At 40.0% G+C, this 16,545-nt stretch overlaps 1 protein-coding gene across 1 annotated transcript in view; it reads left to right on the top strand.

Annotated features, from left to right (window-relative positions):
* The window catches only part of PLD1 (phospholipase D1), a 171,673-nt gene that overhangs the window by 42,702 nt on the left and 112,426 nt on the right, over window positions 1-16,545 (top strand). The window contains exons 7-11 of the mRNA XM_008060895.2: window positions 2,097-2,155; window positions 3,171-3,263; window positions 10,458-10,610; window positions 13,336-13,485; window positions 14,182-14,265. Of these exons, the coding sequence (XP_008059086.1) occupies window positions 2,097-2,155; window positions 3,171-3,263; window positions 10,458-10,610; window positions 13,336-13,485; window positions 14,182-14,265 (539 nt within the window). The remainder of the gene's footprint in view (window positions 1-2,096; window positions 2,156-3,170; window positions 3,264-10,457; window positions 10,611-13,335; window positions 13,486-14,181; window positions 14,266-16,545) is intronic.

Raw genomic sequence — 16,545 nt, forward strand, 5'->3', positions numbered from 1 at the left:
TGAAGACCTACTTTCTGCAAATAACCCTAAGAAGAGAAAGAAGTGCAGACATTTAATGTAACCTTGCAAGTACTGACAACTTGGAGATATTTGTAGTTTTTTTTACAAAGTTAAATTTTCCAATATAGCCAATATTCCCAACTACATATAAAACCTTCAAAGAAAACTTCCTCCTTTCTTTTTCCTTTCTTTTCTTTTTTTGCTCATCCCGCTTACAAGCTTGAACCGAACGCCCCTTCCTCTGGGATGCCCATCAGCAGGAGATGCTCACCTCCCACTACCTCCAGCTCTCTAGTGACTGTCACATGTGACTGGTGTGGTTCACCCCGGGGAGCCATGTTGAGGTGGAGTTCTCTGTGTGCAGTCCCCTCTCTGTCTGCTTTCTGATGCAGGGAGAATATCTTTTTTGTTGTTTTCCTATCAAGGCCTTCATGGTCTAAGGACCCTTGGCAGATCTGAGCTTACTGTTGGCGCCTTAACAAAATGTCTGTAAGTTGGGAACATTGTAATGTCTAATGCCAGTTGTTCAAGGATTGCTTGTGGTAAACCCCTGGTGTGCCAAGCATGACATACTGTTGATTTGGTTTTCCCTCTTTGTGTTCACATTTGCATCTAGCCCTCACCTAGCTAGAATGTGCAGGCTTCTGGCTTTTGCAGCTTGGTTTTGAGGATACTGACTTGGTCTGACTTCATACTGAGGCTATCCTTTCTTAATTGTGTGATCTTGGACAACTTATTGAACTCCTCTGAACCAGGGGTGGGCAGATGAGGGTCTATGGACCAAATATAGCCTATGGTCTGTTTTCGTATGTTCTGTGAGCTAAGAATAGTTTTATATTTTTAAGTGGTTAAAAAAAATCAAAAGAAGAAGAATATTTTGTGGCACACAAAAAGCAAATTATATTCATATTTTATATCCATAAATAAAGTTTTATAGGAACCCACATTCATTCACTTATGTATGTGTCTGTGGCTATTTTCATGCTACAGTGGCAGAGTTGAGTGGTTGCAACAGAGATGTTGTGACCTACAAAGCCCCAAATATTTACTGTCTGGCTTTTTGCAGAAAAAATTTGCCTAGCCCTACTCTGAACCCCAGTCTCCTCTTCTGAACTAGGGGGAGGGTAGCCCCTGCTTCAAAAGGGTTTAAGACAAGCACGCAAAGTGCTTAGGACAGCACCAACACATAATAAACACTCAGGAATATGCCACAGCTGTTTTTATGATAGTATTTACAGTTTTTAATCTTCTAGTAACTTATGCAGGGAAGGTGCCCCTAAAATGTAAACTTCTCTTCGTTTTCAGCTCATTAAAGATAACAATTTCTGGCCAGGCTCAGTGGCTCAGCCTCTCATGCCAGCAGTTTGGGGGGATGAGGCGAGTGGCTTGCCTGAGCCCACGGGTTCAAGACCAGCCCAGGCAACTTGGCAAGACCTCGTCTCTACAAAAAAAAAAAATTAGCCTGATGTGGTAGCACATATCTGTAGTTCCAGCCACCTGGAAGGCTGAGCTGGAAGAATTGCCTGAGCCCAGCAAGTGAAGGCTGCGATGGCCGTGAGCATGCCACTGCTCTTCAGCCTGGGCAACAGAGTGAGACTCCAACTTAAAAAAAAAAAGACAATTTCAGTTATGCCTAATGTGCAAACACCTTCCTGGTCTCTCTTCAACCTTCACTGCTGTTTAATTTTCCATTCCCCTCCTTCATCCTTTTCGTCCCATTTTCACATGCCCTGGTCCAGTCCATCTCCTGGAGCCAGCACCAATAACATTCCCTTCTTGTAGTCGTTTATTATTGTGTGTACTCTGTGCCACACAACCCCTCCCCTCGCCACAAAAACAAACACAGAAGTATATGGGAATAAGCTCTGTCCCCCTACAACCTTCTTAAGTATTTTGTCTCTGTCTCAGGGCACATGTTGTCTTGGATGCGTCTTCTAATCTGCACTCTTTCAGGGCAGTGTCATTATTATTGACCTGTGTAGTCTGAGGAATATACCAGACGGTGTTTACACATAGTAGCCCAATATGTGTTTTTTTAGTGCATACATTTAATTATTTTTTTGCTTTCTAAAGTTGAATTTCTTGCTTTTTTTCAGACAGAATTCCTTGATATAAGCCAGCTATCTTTCATCCGTGATTTGGGACCAAAGGGCATGTAAGTTGCGATGCACCTTTAAAGAGTGTGAGAAGCTGGCAAACACTGGCATTTGATTTAGCAGCTCAGTACAGTGGTGGAGTTCCCAGCTTCTCTGCAGGCTTCTCTTCTCCCCAGCAGAAAGAACAACTGACAAGGTCTGCTATGCAAAGCAGAGCCTCTCCTGCCATAAACAGTGGTAGCATCTGCTGCCCCATCATTCTGGTGTGCTTGCGGCCCAAATTTCTTCTAACCCAACGGTGGAGGTGTTCAGTACCCCTAGCAAGTATGATACATGGCAGAAGGCATGAAAAGTCAAATTTATAAGATCTCTTGTTCTAATTACTTATGAAAGTTAGCTGTTTAGCACTCATTTTGGTGAGTGCTCATTTAAAAATAGTACTGTGTAAAATATATGCTGTATAACAAGATGGAAATTTAATAATTTTTTCCTTCACAGTATTAGAGCTTCATAATAGAAAGAAGTTAGTTTTCTTTAAGAGCACTGTTAGTAGCTGTTTCAAAAGCAGTTTTTTAATGTAGCCATGTTGTTGCTTTTTCTTATCACATCTTTCAAAATCAAGGGAGTCCTCCCTTCAAAGTGAGTAGTTCTGCTCTCCTTCCTTGGGAATGACTCTACTGCTGAACTGTAGGTGAAGGGATACGGGGATGCCCTGGGGTCTGGGTGAGCCCCTCCATGGAACCGCCCTGTGCAGGGATGTGGACCTACACGGGGCCTTCTTTAGGTTGTCACAGTGACTGGAGGAACACTCATCATTTAGAGCCGGCAGTCAGGAGCCAGGATGCCTACCGCCCCGCACTATGCACAGTAGAACCATGCTGCCCAGATGCCATAAGGGCTACACCTGACCAAGGTGTTGTAAGATTAACTGCTAGTGTACCTAGCCTCACAACCACAGCACTGGGCTAGTTGATGGTACAGGAGGAAAGAGTGGGGAGGAAAATTGTGTGAAAATGAGATAGGTTATTTGGTCCCAAGTTTGAAGATGACAGTTTTATATGATATCTCTTTCAGAGAAGGTATGATCATGAAAAGATCTGGGGGACACAGAATACCAGGTTTGAATTGCTGTGGTCAGGGGAGAGCTTGCTACAGGTGGTCAAAAAGGTAGGACGTCTTGAGTTTTTGGACATGTGTTTATTTATATAACCTTGGTATTTGGGGAAGTTTTGTATGCCAGTTTTAAATTGTATGTCCTTTGAAAGCCATGGCAGAGCAAATTTTTAGTCATATTTTAAAATGGAAGTTACAGCTTTTATTTAAATTTCTGCCCAAAACTGGACTTGTAGACAGCGTATACAAATTATGTACATAAAACCCTAGCAGTATAGAACCCCAAAATTGGTCAACCAAAGAAGACATACAAATGGCCAATAAGCATATGAAAAGATACTCAATATCACTAGTCATTAGGGAAATATAAATCAAATCTACAGTGAAATACAGTTTCACACCCACTAGGATGTCTATAATAAGAAGGGTGAACAATAGCAAATGTTGGCAAGGATGTAGAGAAATTGGAACCTTCGGATATTGCTAGGGGAAATGTAAACTGGTGCAGTCACTTTGGAAAAGGGTCTGGCAGTTGTTTAAATTGTTAAGCATAGAGTTACCACATACCCCAGCCATTCTACTCCTAGGTATTCACCCAGAAGAACTGGGGTGGGGGGGGATAAAAGTCTACACCAAAACTTGGCCATAGTAACATTATTCATAACAGCCAAAAAAGTGTCAATACTTCAAATGTTTATCAGTTGATGAATGGATAAGCAAAATATATATTTCTATACAGTGAAATATTATTCAGCCATAAAAAATAATGAAGACTACTGGTGGGTGTGGGGTTTCTTTATGGGGTGATGGAAGTGTTCTGAAATTAAGTGACAGTGATGGTTGCACAACTTTGTGAATGTGCTAACAAGCATTGAAATGCATACTTTTAAAAGGAAAATTCTATGATATGTGAATGACATCTGAATAAAGTTTTAAACTTTAAATAAAAAAGGAAACAAAGCACTGATACATGCTGCAACATAGATAAACCCTGAAAACATTATGATATGTGAAAAAGTCAGATACGAAAAATCGCATATTGTATGATTCTATTTCTATGAAATGTCCAGAATAGGCACATCAGTAGAGACAGAAGTACATAAAGGGTTTCCAGCAGGAAGTTTCTTTTACTAATTTAATTCTGCTAATGAGTATGGAGTTTCTTTTGGGGGTGATGATAATATTCTGGAATTAGATTAAGGTGATGGTTATATAATTTTGTGAATATCCTAAAATCCAGTGAACTGTATACTTAAAAAAAACTATTAAAAAAGTAAAATTGGGTAGACTTCAGGGATGATAACTTTAGATATATATTTCTGAAAAATGTATATTATAGAAAGTGTGATATAGACAGAAAACTTTTTTTATATCTTATGTCTTACCCAACTAAAGATTTGTTGAGGAAATGTATTCTTATCTGATTCTTATCTGTGTCCCCCAAGTTTTGCACATAGTAGACAATAGCTATGTATTGCAATAATAGTGTACTGGCATTTTGAGAAACTATTAAAATACTAATAAGAAACAAGATATAGATATCTGTACGTCCCCTAAGGAAATGATAAATGAGTTTATGTGCAAAGATGGAATTAAGCCATGTGTATATTCAAAACATATACAATTAATATTAGTATTTTCCTTTAAGTACATGGATTTATGATACACTATCACAAAAATAACATTAAGTTGTGTTTTTATTGTTTGGGCTTGTATAGAAAGTATAGAAGAAATTGCAAGAAAAAGGTCAGAAGATTAAACTAAGGAAAATTGAAAATTTTTGTGTAACAACAAAAAAAATTTACTAAAATAAGAAAAATAATACACTAGAAAAAGTATTTGTTTTCAAGTAAACTTCTCTAACTGGTACAAACTCGATATTTAGTATCACTGGCAAGTCAGAGCTCTCACCTGGGTAGCTTCTTCTTTCAAATTGGGCAGAAGCCTGGGGATGCGCAGACCAGATGACAGGCAGGAGAGGATGGAACTCAAGACAGCTTGCCCAGGGGCTGACTCTTGACCCAGATGCCTCTCCTGGAGGTGGATCTTCCCAGCCCAGGGCGCTGCAGATTTCTTCTGACCACGCCTCCCAGTTATTAACTTTGCCCAGATTAGCTGTTACCTTTTGAACTTCACGCACCTGTGGTTCTTTGACCAAAGACTCTCGATGCCAGCACCCTCCTGCCTGGGTGCAGTGCTGACTGGAAGGGTTGGCCAACAGTCCCTGAAGCAGCCGTCAGTCAGAGCCACAGGAGTCTAGTCACTTTTCCCTCAGTTGGAAGGATTCTGGAGCATGTTTTTGCTCTCTAGAGCTCCCCAGCTGCCTTGCAGTTGGGTGGGCTGGATGGCCCATAATATAGGCATGAAAACACACTCTTTGTGGCTCTCTTCCTTGCTCTTCCTTCCTATCCTTCTCTACTGGTGCTTCCTGGCATCACCTCCCTCATAAGCTCCTTTATAAACTACTTGATACGTGTACATCTTTGTCCCAGAGTTTACTTCCGGGACATCCCAACCTCGGGCATCTACTCAAGGAATAGAAGAATTGGAAGAATTGGTCTGGTTCATCCAGTCACTTACTGAGTGACTGATATATGACAGGTTGTATTCTAGCTGCTACGAAAAGAGTCGTGAACAAGGAAAAGGCCCTGCTCTCAAGGAGTTCTATGAGAGGAGAAATGCAGGCACTAAGTTGACAAGTTGTATAAGTTATACAAATTTAGCCAGTGGTAAGAGCTTTGAAGGGGGAAAAAATGGAACTGTGGGAGATTTTGGGATGGAGAGGGTGGCTTTAGCCCTAGGAGTCAAAGAGAGCCTCCCTGGAAAGCTGACTTCTGAGTTTTACCTCTATGAGAAGCAGCAGCCAGGAAAGACAGGGGAAGGACTTCGTTGCCTAAAAGAAATATGCCCCTTCCTTTGGTAACTTTCAGATTAAATCATGCTCAACCAGGACAATCTAAAAAGATATGATCCTCCCTGGATAAAATGTGTCATCATTTTAAGTTGTATAAATTTTTCTGTGAAGATTAACGCACTGGTTCCATATTAATAAGTATTTTCTGAGTCATACATGTGGGATTTGAAATATCAGAAATCATATATTGATGATAAAGTACAGCTGACAAAATTAGTTTAGAAAGTTTCTCACAGTAGAAGACAGAGTGATTAAACTTACATTCAAGTCTCATAATGACCTTATCTTAGAGATGAGTTAAAACAAACAAAAAAGATAAACACAGGAAACATTTCTTCCTACAGTGTAAAACATCTGCTTAAACAGCACACTTATTGATCAGCTTCTCTGCATCTGGAGGGGGTGCGATATTAATTTTCTCATCTCATATAATGTCTTAAGAAAAAGAGACGTGTAGATATCAATAAATAAATTTAGCACTTCACGTTTTCTTTACTGAACTATGAGCTATACCAAGAATTAAAATTTTTAGACAGTGGAAATGTCTAAATGGTTTCATTTACTCTCTGGGACCCTTTCGTGCAACCGTTATTTAGGCCGGATGGTGGCTTTGCCCAAAGACTCGCTCTGGGCTGCGAGAACTTTACTCTAAGCATTCAGCAGACAGCAGTGGACCTGAGAGTCATAGTGCCTGTTCCCATGGCACTTACTCTCTAGTGAGGGAGACAGACAGTAAACAAGTTAGTAAATATTTCCAGATGTGTCCTGAGGAAGCTGAGGCAGGACAACATGGTGGAGTCGAGCTGGGGTGGAAGAGGACGGTTGAGGACATCTGTTTTTAGATTGGGCAGCCACCTGACAGAGGATATCCGAGCAGAGGTTTCATTGACAGGAAGGGATCTTCCATGGGAGGATCTGGAAGAAACCGTTTCTAGGCAGCGCAAAGGGAGCACCCCAAAGAAGAACAAGCTGGGCAAGTCTGAAGAGCAGTCAGATCAGTGTGGGGGGAGGGAGCAGTGGGAGGTGCACCTGAGAAGGGACGGGCTGGTTCTAGTGGGCCCTCTGCATTTTAATGCCACAGCAAGTGTGGCACAGGCAGGAGGTGTCTTGTCAGAACAGACTTAATCTCACGTGGTTTAGACAAGAGTAGCCATCATAGCTCACATTTATAGGGGCCAACAATGTGTTGCTGTTAGGTCCTCGTGTTCTGTGCCCTGTGTTCTTATCCTCACTTGGACATCAGGCTCAGTTGCCCAAGGTCAATAGACAGATAGGTGGCAGAACTAGAATTGGAGCCCAGGGAGGCCAACTTGAGGGCGGGCACTTGATCCCAGGGCAGCAGGTGCTGACTCCCAGAAGGCTGGTTGACAGGTTCCTTTCTTGGCATGTATCTTCCTGTTAGAGGAAAAAAAGAATCTATTGACAAAAGGGAGAAGGAGAAGAAAACAGGAGGTTTTATGACTGGCATAATTAAATGAAGACCAGGAGTGGATTTACCCTGACTGCTAATGACAGTTAAGAACAACACCAGGGCAACCCTCTTTCAGGTCTCCTCCCACTTGGGTACTTTTTTGTCTTCTTAATAAACTCCTGCTTTCTCACCAAAAAAAAAAAAAAAAAAGAACAACAACAATAACAACTATAAAACAGTGATGGAATAAGTTGAACAGGACATGAGCAAATGGAAAGACATGACGTATTCATGGACAGAAGAATTAATATTGTTAAAATGACCATACCATCCAAAGCAGTCTACAGATTCAGTGTAATTCCTATCAAAATACGAGTGATATTCATCACAGGAATAGAAAACACAGATCACGGCCTTGGCATTTATATTGAGGTGTGTTATAAGCATTTTTATAACATGATTTCTATATTTTCTTTGGAAATTGTTATTGGGAGTATTATTTATTATATTGTTCAGTTTTCTTATGTCAGGTCCAAATGAGAAAATTCCCTTCGAATTTTGGAGGAAATCCCTTTGTTTCTTTAAAGAAAACCCAGGAAGCTTAGACCCACACTGGTGTACCATCTGTGTATTAGCCTTTGTGATTAGGTCCTTGCTTTCTGCGACCTTAATGTTTTTCCTGTTATTAACCATATCACATGTATGTCCTTTTCTATAAGTTATTCTAAATCTACCTCACCTTCTATCTCTAAGGAGATATCCTAGGCATTAAAAAACAAATCAATGAAATGAAACTATGTGGAAATCAGTATAGATTTGTCTACATTAAATCCCAAGTTATGAAGCCACTAAAACATAATGTGGTTAGCAATTTCAGTAAAGATTTATTATAAATTTATTTTAAATATTGAGCTGCCATACTAGATTTATACTATTATTTAATTAATATTCAGGTGTTTCAACCTTATTGTCTTATAATGTGCAAGTGCCTAGAGTAATTTGTTGGATATGTGATAATATGCTTACTCGTACTTTATCCAGTTATTGACTAATTCATTTGGTCACTATGCAATCACAGGTAAATGTAACTACGTGGTGTTGTATGCAACATGATACAGTGACCATTTGCATTCACTCTAAATGGATCCCATCTCTTCCCATTGTCAGTATCATGCCTACCATCACCATCTTTACTAATCCAAATGTGGTTGTTGCGTGGCCGTCACCCATGAGCTTGTTAGAAATGCAGAGTCTCAGTTCCACTCCACTCAGCCCAAGTCTGCATTTTGGCAGGATCCTCAGGTGACATGTGTGCACATTAAAGTATGAGCAGAGCTGGTCTGTTTTTATTGCCGCAGGCTGCTACCTGCCGCACTAAGTCCCTCTTTCTCTTTTTCTAAACATAGTTCCAGCGTCATTGCCATTATTGCCCTATTACCAATAGCACTGTGCTATTTTTGTTAAAAACACAGCTTATCAGGCATTTTTAGAGGATCTTGGGTGGGGCCTAGGGAATCTGCTGTTTATTGGAAGCATCTCAAAATACTCTGGTCACCAGGCAAGCTTAGGAAACACTGGTTCCATGATACAAAGTCAGCCTTTTCAGCCTGGCTCTCAGTCCCCGTCAATGTGGACTTGCCCATTCTCCCTATCATTCCTTCCTTACTGTACTCCCTGAGACCCTGGCCACGCCAAACTGTTTCCCCAACACGTGCGGCATTTCCTCTCCTCAATTCCTTTGCTGACTCTTCCCTCCGTGGATCCATGGTCTTCTTCAGCTTCCGACTCTGTTGGGATCCTTCCTGGCCTCCTTCAGATGACACGTCTTCAGGAGAATGCCACTGGCTCATCCTCTTGGAGCTAAAGACTGCCTCTTCTTTGTACTCACTATGTTTTACTTTTCTCTTCTAGGACCTCTCCCATTCAGCCTAAAATTATCATTGTTTGTACCTTTTACTAGCCTTGAAAGCTCCATTGAGGACATACTTCCATGTCTGATTGATCTCTGCTATTTCCAACTCTACTCCAACTCTCAGCCTGTCATGTATATTGCCGTATGAAGCTCTTGATTATATATTGAATTGAATAGAAAATGCTTTTGAGAGATGCTAATATCACATTAAGCATCACATATTAAAGGTCCTTAAAGCCACAAATAATTTGAATTGAGCAGCAGGATATGTGGAGTACTGGATGCTTATTAGGTTTTTTTTTTTTGAATTGGAGTCTCACTCTGTCGCCCAGACTGGAGTGCAGTGGCCGTTCCCGGCCACCGCAGCCTTGACCTGCTGGGCTCCGGTGATCCTTCCGCCTCAGCCTTCCAAGTAGCTGGAATTACAGGCATGCGCTACCATGCCCCACTAATTTTTTGATTTTATTGTAGAGATGAGGTCTCGCCAAGTTGCCCAGGCGGATCTCGAACCCGCAGGCTCAGGCAATACACTCACCTCGGCCTCCCAAAGCATGAGATTACAGGCTGAGCCACCAAGCCCGGCCACTTATTAGGTTTTTTAAAGGAGGATTTTAATCGCCAGTGGACTCATTTGCCTCCTTCATGATAGTTTATATTGGCAAACATCAACCCGGTCCGTTCTACAGCAACTGGGACTCATCGTGTTCATCCTGTGAATGCTACTTGCCAATACAGGGACGTTCTTCTGGGTTTTGCCGTTTGTGTTTAAAGAACTCATGAACTATTTTGAATTGCTTTGTGCCACTACTGCTTCAAAAACCATAACAAAAGGTTTGATTTGGTTTTTTTATGTTTCATAGTAATTTTTTAAAAACATAAATCCCCCTGTGCAAAAAGTGTAATTGTGTCTATGGTCTGCTAGAGTGATTCCTTAAGACTTCTCATAATAATTAGTTCTTTTTGTTTCAGTTATTCAATACAACTTTCAAACTACTCATTACCTTTCTACAGATGGTTAATAGTGAAAGACTCTTTTCTACTGTACATGAAACCAGACAGCGGTGCCATTGCCTTCGTCTTACTGGTAGATAAAGAATTCAGAATTAAGGTGGGAAAGAAGGAGACAGAAACAAAATATGGACTCCGAATTGATAATCTTTCAAGGTAGGAATTTCAAATATGTAAGAAATATTTCTTTAAAAAAACTCTTACAAACAAAATTTTTTTCTCAACCTCAAATGATGAAGGAGGTAAAATAATTTAAATTTTAGAAAAGTGTAATTTAGAACTCATTCTCAATCAAAAGTGATGAAACTACTTTTTTAAGAGCAGAATATCCTATGTGCTAGAGAATCAGAATAGACAATCCTATGTGTAGATGTGTGTCTATTTTAGCAAAATTTATTACTTAGTTTTCCAGTTTACCAAACAGATAAATTAGAGTGATAGTTCACACTGAAAAAGTAAAATCAAATGTTACTTTATAAATCAACATTCTTTAATTAACAAAACACCTAAAAAGTGATATGATTTATAAAAATTCTGTTTGTACATAAATATCTTGAAGGGATACTTATGCACATTTATTATAGATTTTATTAGTATGTGAGTGTGTTGATATATATGTTTCTGCCTGGAAGATTGTAGTTAAACTATGTATGTGTGTCTTGATACATATATACGTCTGTCTCTTTATGGTTAACCCTCATGTATATGAATATATACATTTCTTTTTGCACAGTCACCAACATAGAGGTGTGTGTGTGGTGGTGGTGGTAGGGTTTGTTAGAGAGATGCTGAGCTTCCTGGTAGTCCCTGAGCATAGAACTTTCGGGATTGCTAGTGGAAATACAAGGGCACTCCTGCATTCTAGTATTACAGCAATCCTGGAAGTCAGGCCATACTTCTCATTGGTCGCTGTGGAGTTCCTGTATTGGCTGCCATATCTGCCTTTCCTACCCTTATTTACTTGGGCATCCTTGCCAAATGAGTCGATCCAAATCCAGGTTTCATCAACTTCCTTCCTGGTCTACACGTGCCCCATCATTTGATCAAATAGGTCCAAATTCCTCGTCATAATTTAAGGGTATTTATCTCTCTCATGGTTTTCAGCCCTACCCTAACATAGCCTTTCAGGTGCTGTGGAGGCAGCATTTTGTTCTTATCTCTTCCCAGTTGTCTTTGTGTCTCCATGCCTGGAATAGCCCTTTTGTTCCCCCTTGACTCTGACTCACGTTCTGTGATAAGGCCTCCGCTTGTCACGCTTGTCACGTATCTCTTCCACAAAGTCTTCTTTTCTCGACTAGTTTCCAGAGGCATCTTACCTCTATTGGAGTAGTGCTTTCGTGATGGCTCAAGCCCTTACACTTTCCGTTCTTCTTCCCCCTTTCCCCAGAAACCATCTCCTTCACCATACCTGATGAAAGATGCTTCTCTCCTATCAGTTCCACCATGTCTCACCCCTCCCATACTGTCAGCAGCATCGGCCACTCTGATGGCTCCAGGGATTTCAGACAAGGGCCAGCATCCATCTCTGACATCTTGAGGGAAGCAGTTTGGACATCCCTAATCTTTATAAATGATTATTTTAGAATCTGTGGACCAGCCCTCTACCTTCTCCTTATCGGGATCATTGCATTTCCTCAAAAAAGGTGATCCTCCACTCACAATCCTCATCTTATATTGGTATGGTGTTAGATTTTTGCCTGCATGACAGAGATACAGCTGGCTTCCACATCGTGGGGTTTTTGTTTGTATGTTTGTTTGTTTTCCTTTGAACTTTTCAGTTTGAATAACTTATTTCTACCTATTGGTAGTAGGCACCAATTCCGGAACGTGGCATCAAAAAAAACTTTCTGTAATCTACTCTGAATTTTTTCCAGCATTTATACATCTGTAATAGTCTAAAATTGTTTAATCATTCATGACAGAAAAATCCAGTGCAAAATAGCTTATACCAAAGAGAGTCAATCCACCACATTGAGAATGGCTGATTCAGAGGCACAAGCTTTGTCACTGAGACATTTTTGTCTGCCTCTCTCAGCTGTGTCTTCTTTTTTTCTTCTTCTAAAGATGTGGAGTACAATTCAAGGTTAGGTATACAAATGTTGATTATGCAGGTACCCTTGTTGAGGAGGTGTGCCCTTCCCTCTCCTGCCAGTTTCCCTCAACTGCCAATGCCATCCCCTCTCCCTTGGCAGTTTCCCACTACTGCCAGTTCCTTTCTTAGAGTATTATTGCTGTGTCTTCTTGGATCTGCTCCATCCTCAGATTCTTCCCCCGGTAGCAAGATGGCCACCTCCCACATGTAGCAGAGGAAGGGAGAGAGTCTCTCCCTGGCATTCCCAAACAAATCCTCAAATTTGCTCTCACTCGTGGGGTGAAGTTGGCTTACGTACCCGTAACAGGGGAATGGAATGTGTCGTTTTGCTTAGCTTTGGTGAACTCAAAGAGGAAAAGAGACCACTTTCCTAAAGCATAGTTAGGATGGTCTTTCCAGAATCTGAGGGCATGGACACTAGGCATCACGAAGGAAAGTGTCCTGTAGAACAGCCAGCAGCTCTCTAACAAACACTTAGGAGGAAGACTCATCTCGCGTCTCTTCCGTCATGCTCCCCATGGCCTAGCACAGCTCTCGGCTTGTAGTAAGTAACTTAATGCACATTTGCATGAGTGGACAAGTGAATAAGTCACTGCAACATTTATTTTTGTTCTATTGGCTATTTTCTGAAACCCTAACAAAACATTTTAGAAGCCTGCTTTTGTGATGGTCTCAGACTAAATGTTTCAGTTTATATTTGCTAATCAGGGCATGTTTCATTCTTAAGTTTGTTTTAAGAGAGAGAGCACAGAGTAAACATTCTTTTTCGTGTTTTTCTTTTCTCTGAAGGACACTTATTTTAAAATGCAACAGCTATAGACATGCGCGGTGGTGGGCAGGAGCTATAGAAGAATTCATCCAGAAACATGGCAACAACTATCTCAAAGATCATCGATTTGGGTCCTATGCTGCTATCCAAGAGAACACTTTAGCAAAGTGGTAAGATATTTTCACCCTTAGACTGTCAAGGTAGTCTATTATTACAGTGGTCCAACCTGGGATCAATTTTCAAAACTGCAAAAGATGTTATGTTACTACACTTAACAAGGGCCCATCTTTTTGAGGCAGTTATGGGAATACCTGATCAGAGAATCATTTTCCAGTTTTTGTTTTTAAGGTTTTTCACAGAGAACTTAGATCACTTTAGATTTTGAAGTTTGATTTTTAAAGCTAACTTCATATATTTTCTTAATGATGCAAAGGGAATGTTTATTTGGGTCATCAGTCATGATTTAGGAAAAAGCATTTACTTGCTAGATATGTGTTTTTTTGTTTTTTTAAAAAATCATGCTTAGCATATTGTTCTACCCATGGATCGGAAACTGGTCTGTTTTGAGTTTCAGGGAAAAACTTTATAAGTTCAACAGGATAGGAGAATTCATCTGACCCCCTATGATGATGGGGCTCAGTGAATTTGCTGTTTCCAAGTAGAGTAGAAGCAGGCTGTTTATGTCTGTGTACTTACCTTCTAGGTAGCAGATGAAAGTTGGCATTTTTAAATTTTCATTTTCCAATTACGCAAAGAAAATGGTGGTTATATAGGGACTCTAAGCAGTAGCTTCTATGTTTTGCTTTATCATAGAGTGTTTCCTTTTTGGTAAATAGATAAAATTGGGCAAAAAAATTGTCTTTCAGGTATGTTAATGCCAAAGGATATTTTGAAGATGTAGCAAATGCAATGGAAGAGGCAAAAGAAGAGATTTTTATCACAGATTGGTGGTTAGTATTCGTCCATGGGAATTTTGTCTGGAAGTCTCTATGTTTAGAAATGTGCAGTGCTGTAGAGCTGCTCAAGAAATATTATAAAAACCAGCAGTACCTGTGGATGATTTGGCCAAAGTCTCAAACAATTAACTAGTGGCCCTCAATGAAAGACATTTTCAGAGAACTTGGCCTCCAATATATTCTTGAAATATTTAACTTGAACAATTTAGTTTTCATCTTTGCATTTGAAAGGAGATATCCAAATATTAAATTTTGTAACGATTATACTATACTACAAGTACAGTTGCAAAGGTAGTGGAAAACAATCTTTCTGGGTGTGTTTTTTTTTTAAATTTGGTATGTCTGCTACCAGGTGCAGTGAATATACTTCTGAATTACTCCTTTGATGTTGAAATAGTCTCATTTGCCTGTTATTGTTATGATGTCCTTTGACTAGGCCTGGTCAGTTCTTTTAGAGAATATCCATTTCAAATTTCTGGCCCCCTTAGAAAGTGTCTGTGAGAGTTATTATTGCTTGTTAAAGTCACCAGAAGTCTCGTATCTAAAACTCATCTATCTCTTTGGAAATTACTCCTAGAGTTGGTGTAGGCGTCATGGTCTGACTTTAGTTCCAATTACTCATCTTCTTGGAAAGTGAAAAATCATCACATATGCCAACCTTGGCTACAATGGAAATGAAAATGTCTAAAGTGTGTTTTCCATTTAGGAATTCAATTGCTTGAAATGCCCCTTATGTTTTCCTTTATCCTGTTTCCTTCCAAATGATACCTTATGTATGAACTATAAACATATCATCATAACTCATTCCCTCTAATCTAGATTTTGCGGGCAGAGGAGAATAACAGGAATGAGCCTGTCTTCTACTGTTTTGCTTCAGTTATATGGAAATCTGTCATTGTAGGGCATGCACCATCAGAAATAAAACCTGCACGGGCACTTCTCTCATGACAAGTAAAGACAAGTCTTGTCACTCAAGTATATTGCAAATGAGATCATTCAGAAACTTAACCAAATCCTGGTATGTTTAGATCTGAGAGAGCCTCTGTACTGGCTCTGTAGGTTACATGTGTGAGAAATGGACAGGGTTAATGAAATAGGAGAATAAAAAAAGGCAAACGAGATTTTGTTTGTTTTTGTGTTTGTGTATTTCAGTGTTTTTACTTTTTTTATTTTAAAGATGTGGGGTACAATTCAGGGTTAGGTATACAAATGTGATTATACAGGTACCCTTGTTGATGAGGTATACCTCTCGCCTCCCTCCCCTAGTTGTTTTCTTCAACTGCCAATCCCACCCCTCCTCCCCTCACAGTTTCCCACTACTGCTAATCCCTTTCTTATAGTATTATGATAATTGTTCAAGGTCCACTTATAAGTGAGAACATATGGTACTCTGTTCTTTGTTTCTGTGATAGATCACTGAGTATAAGAGACTCTAAATCCAGCCAAGTTGCTGCAAAGTCCATATGTTTGTCCTTTTTTATGGCTGCATAATATTCCATTGTGTATATGTACCACATTTTAAAAATCCAGTCCATCTTTGATGGGCAGTATGGTTGGTTCCATGTTTTTGCTATTGTGAATAGAGCTGCAACAAATATGTGTGTGTAGGTATCTTTTTTGTAGAATGATTTGAGTTCCTCCGGGCATATTCCCAATAGGGGAATTGCTGGATCATAGGGAAGGTCAATTTCTAGTTCTTTCAATGTTTCTAGTTCAGTGTTTCATAACTAGAAGCACTGTCTTCCAAAGAGGTTGAACTAGTTTGCTTTCCCACCAGCAGTGTAGACTCATTCCTTTTTCTCCACCTCCTCGCCAGCATCTGTTGTTGTTTGTTTTATTAATGGTGGCCATTCTTACTGGGGTCAGTGTGGTTTTGATTTGCATTTCTCTGATGGTTAGTGAGACTGAGCACTTTTTCATGTGTCTGTTGGCTGCCTGTATATCTTCTTTTGGGAAGTGTCTATTCATGTCTTTTGCCCACTTTTGAATGGGTTTTTTTTTTTTTTTTTCCTTTTGGTGTGTTTAAGTTCCTTGTTGATCCTAGATGTTAGGCCTTTGTCAGATATGCAGTTGGAAAATATTTTTTCACATGCTGTGGGCTGTCTCCTGCTCTCTTGATAGTTTCTTCTGCTTTGTAGAAGCTTGTCAGTTTAATGAGGTTCCACTTGTCTACCTTATTTCTTATGATATGGGCACTTAGGGTTCTGATCAGGTATTGGTTGCCAGTTCCAATTTCCATAAGGGTGTCTCCTGCATTTTCTAAGATTCTTATAG

Source organism: Carlito syrichta, unplaced genomic scaffold (assembly GCF_000164805.1).
Source record: "Carlito syrichta isolate Samal-C Ts95f unplaced genomic scaffold, Tarsius_syrichta-2.0.1 Scaffold304767, whole genome shotgun sequence".
Lineage (NCBI taxonomy): Eukaryota > Metazoa > Chordata > Mammalia > Primates > Tarsiidae > Carlito > Carlito syrichta.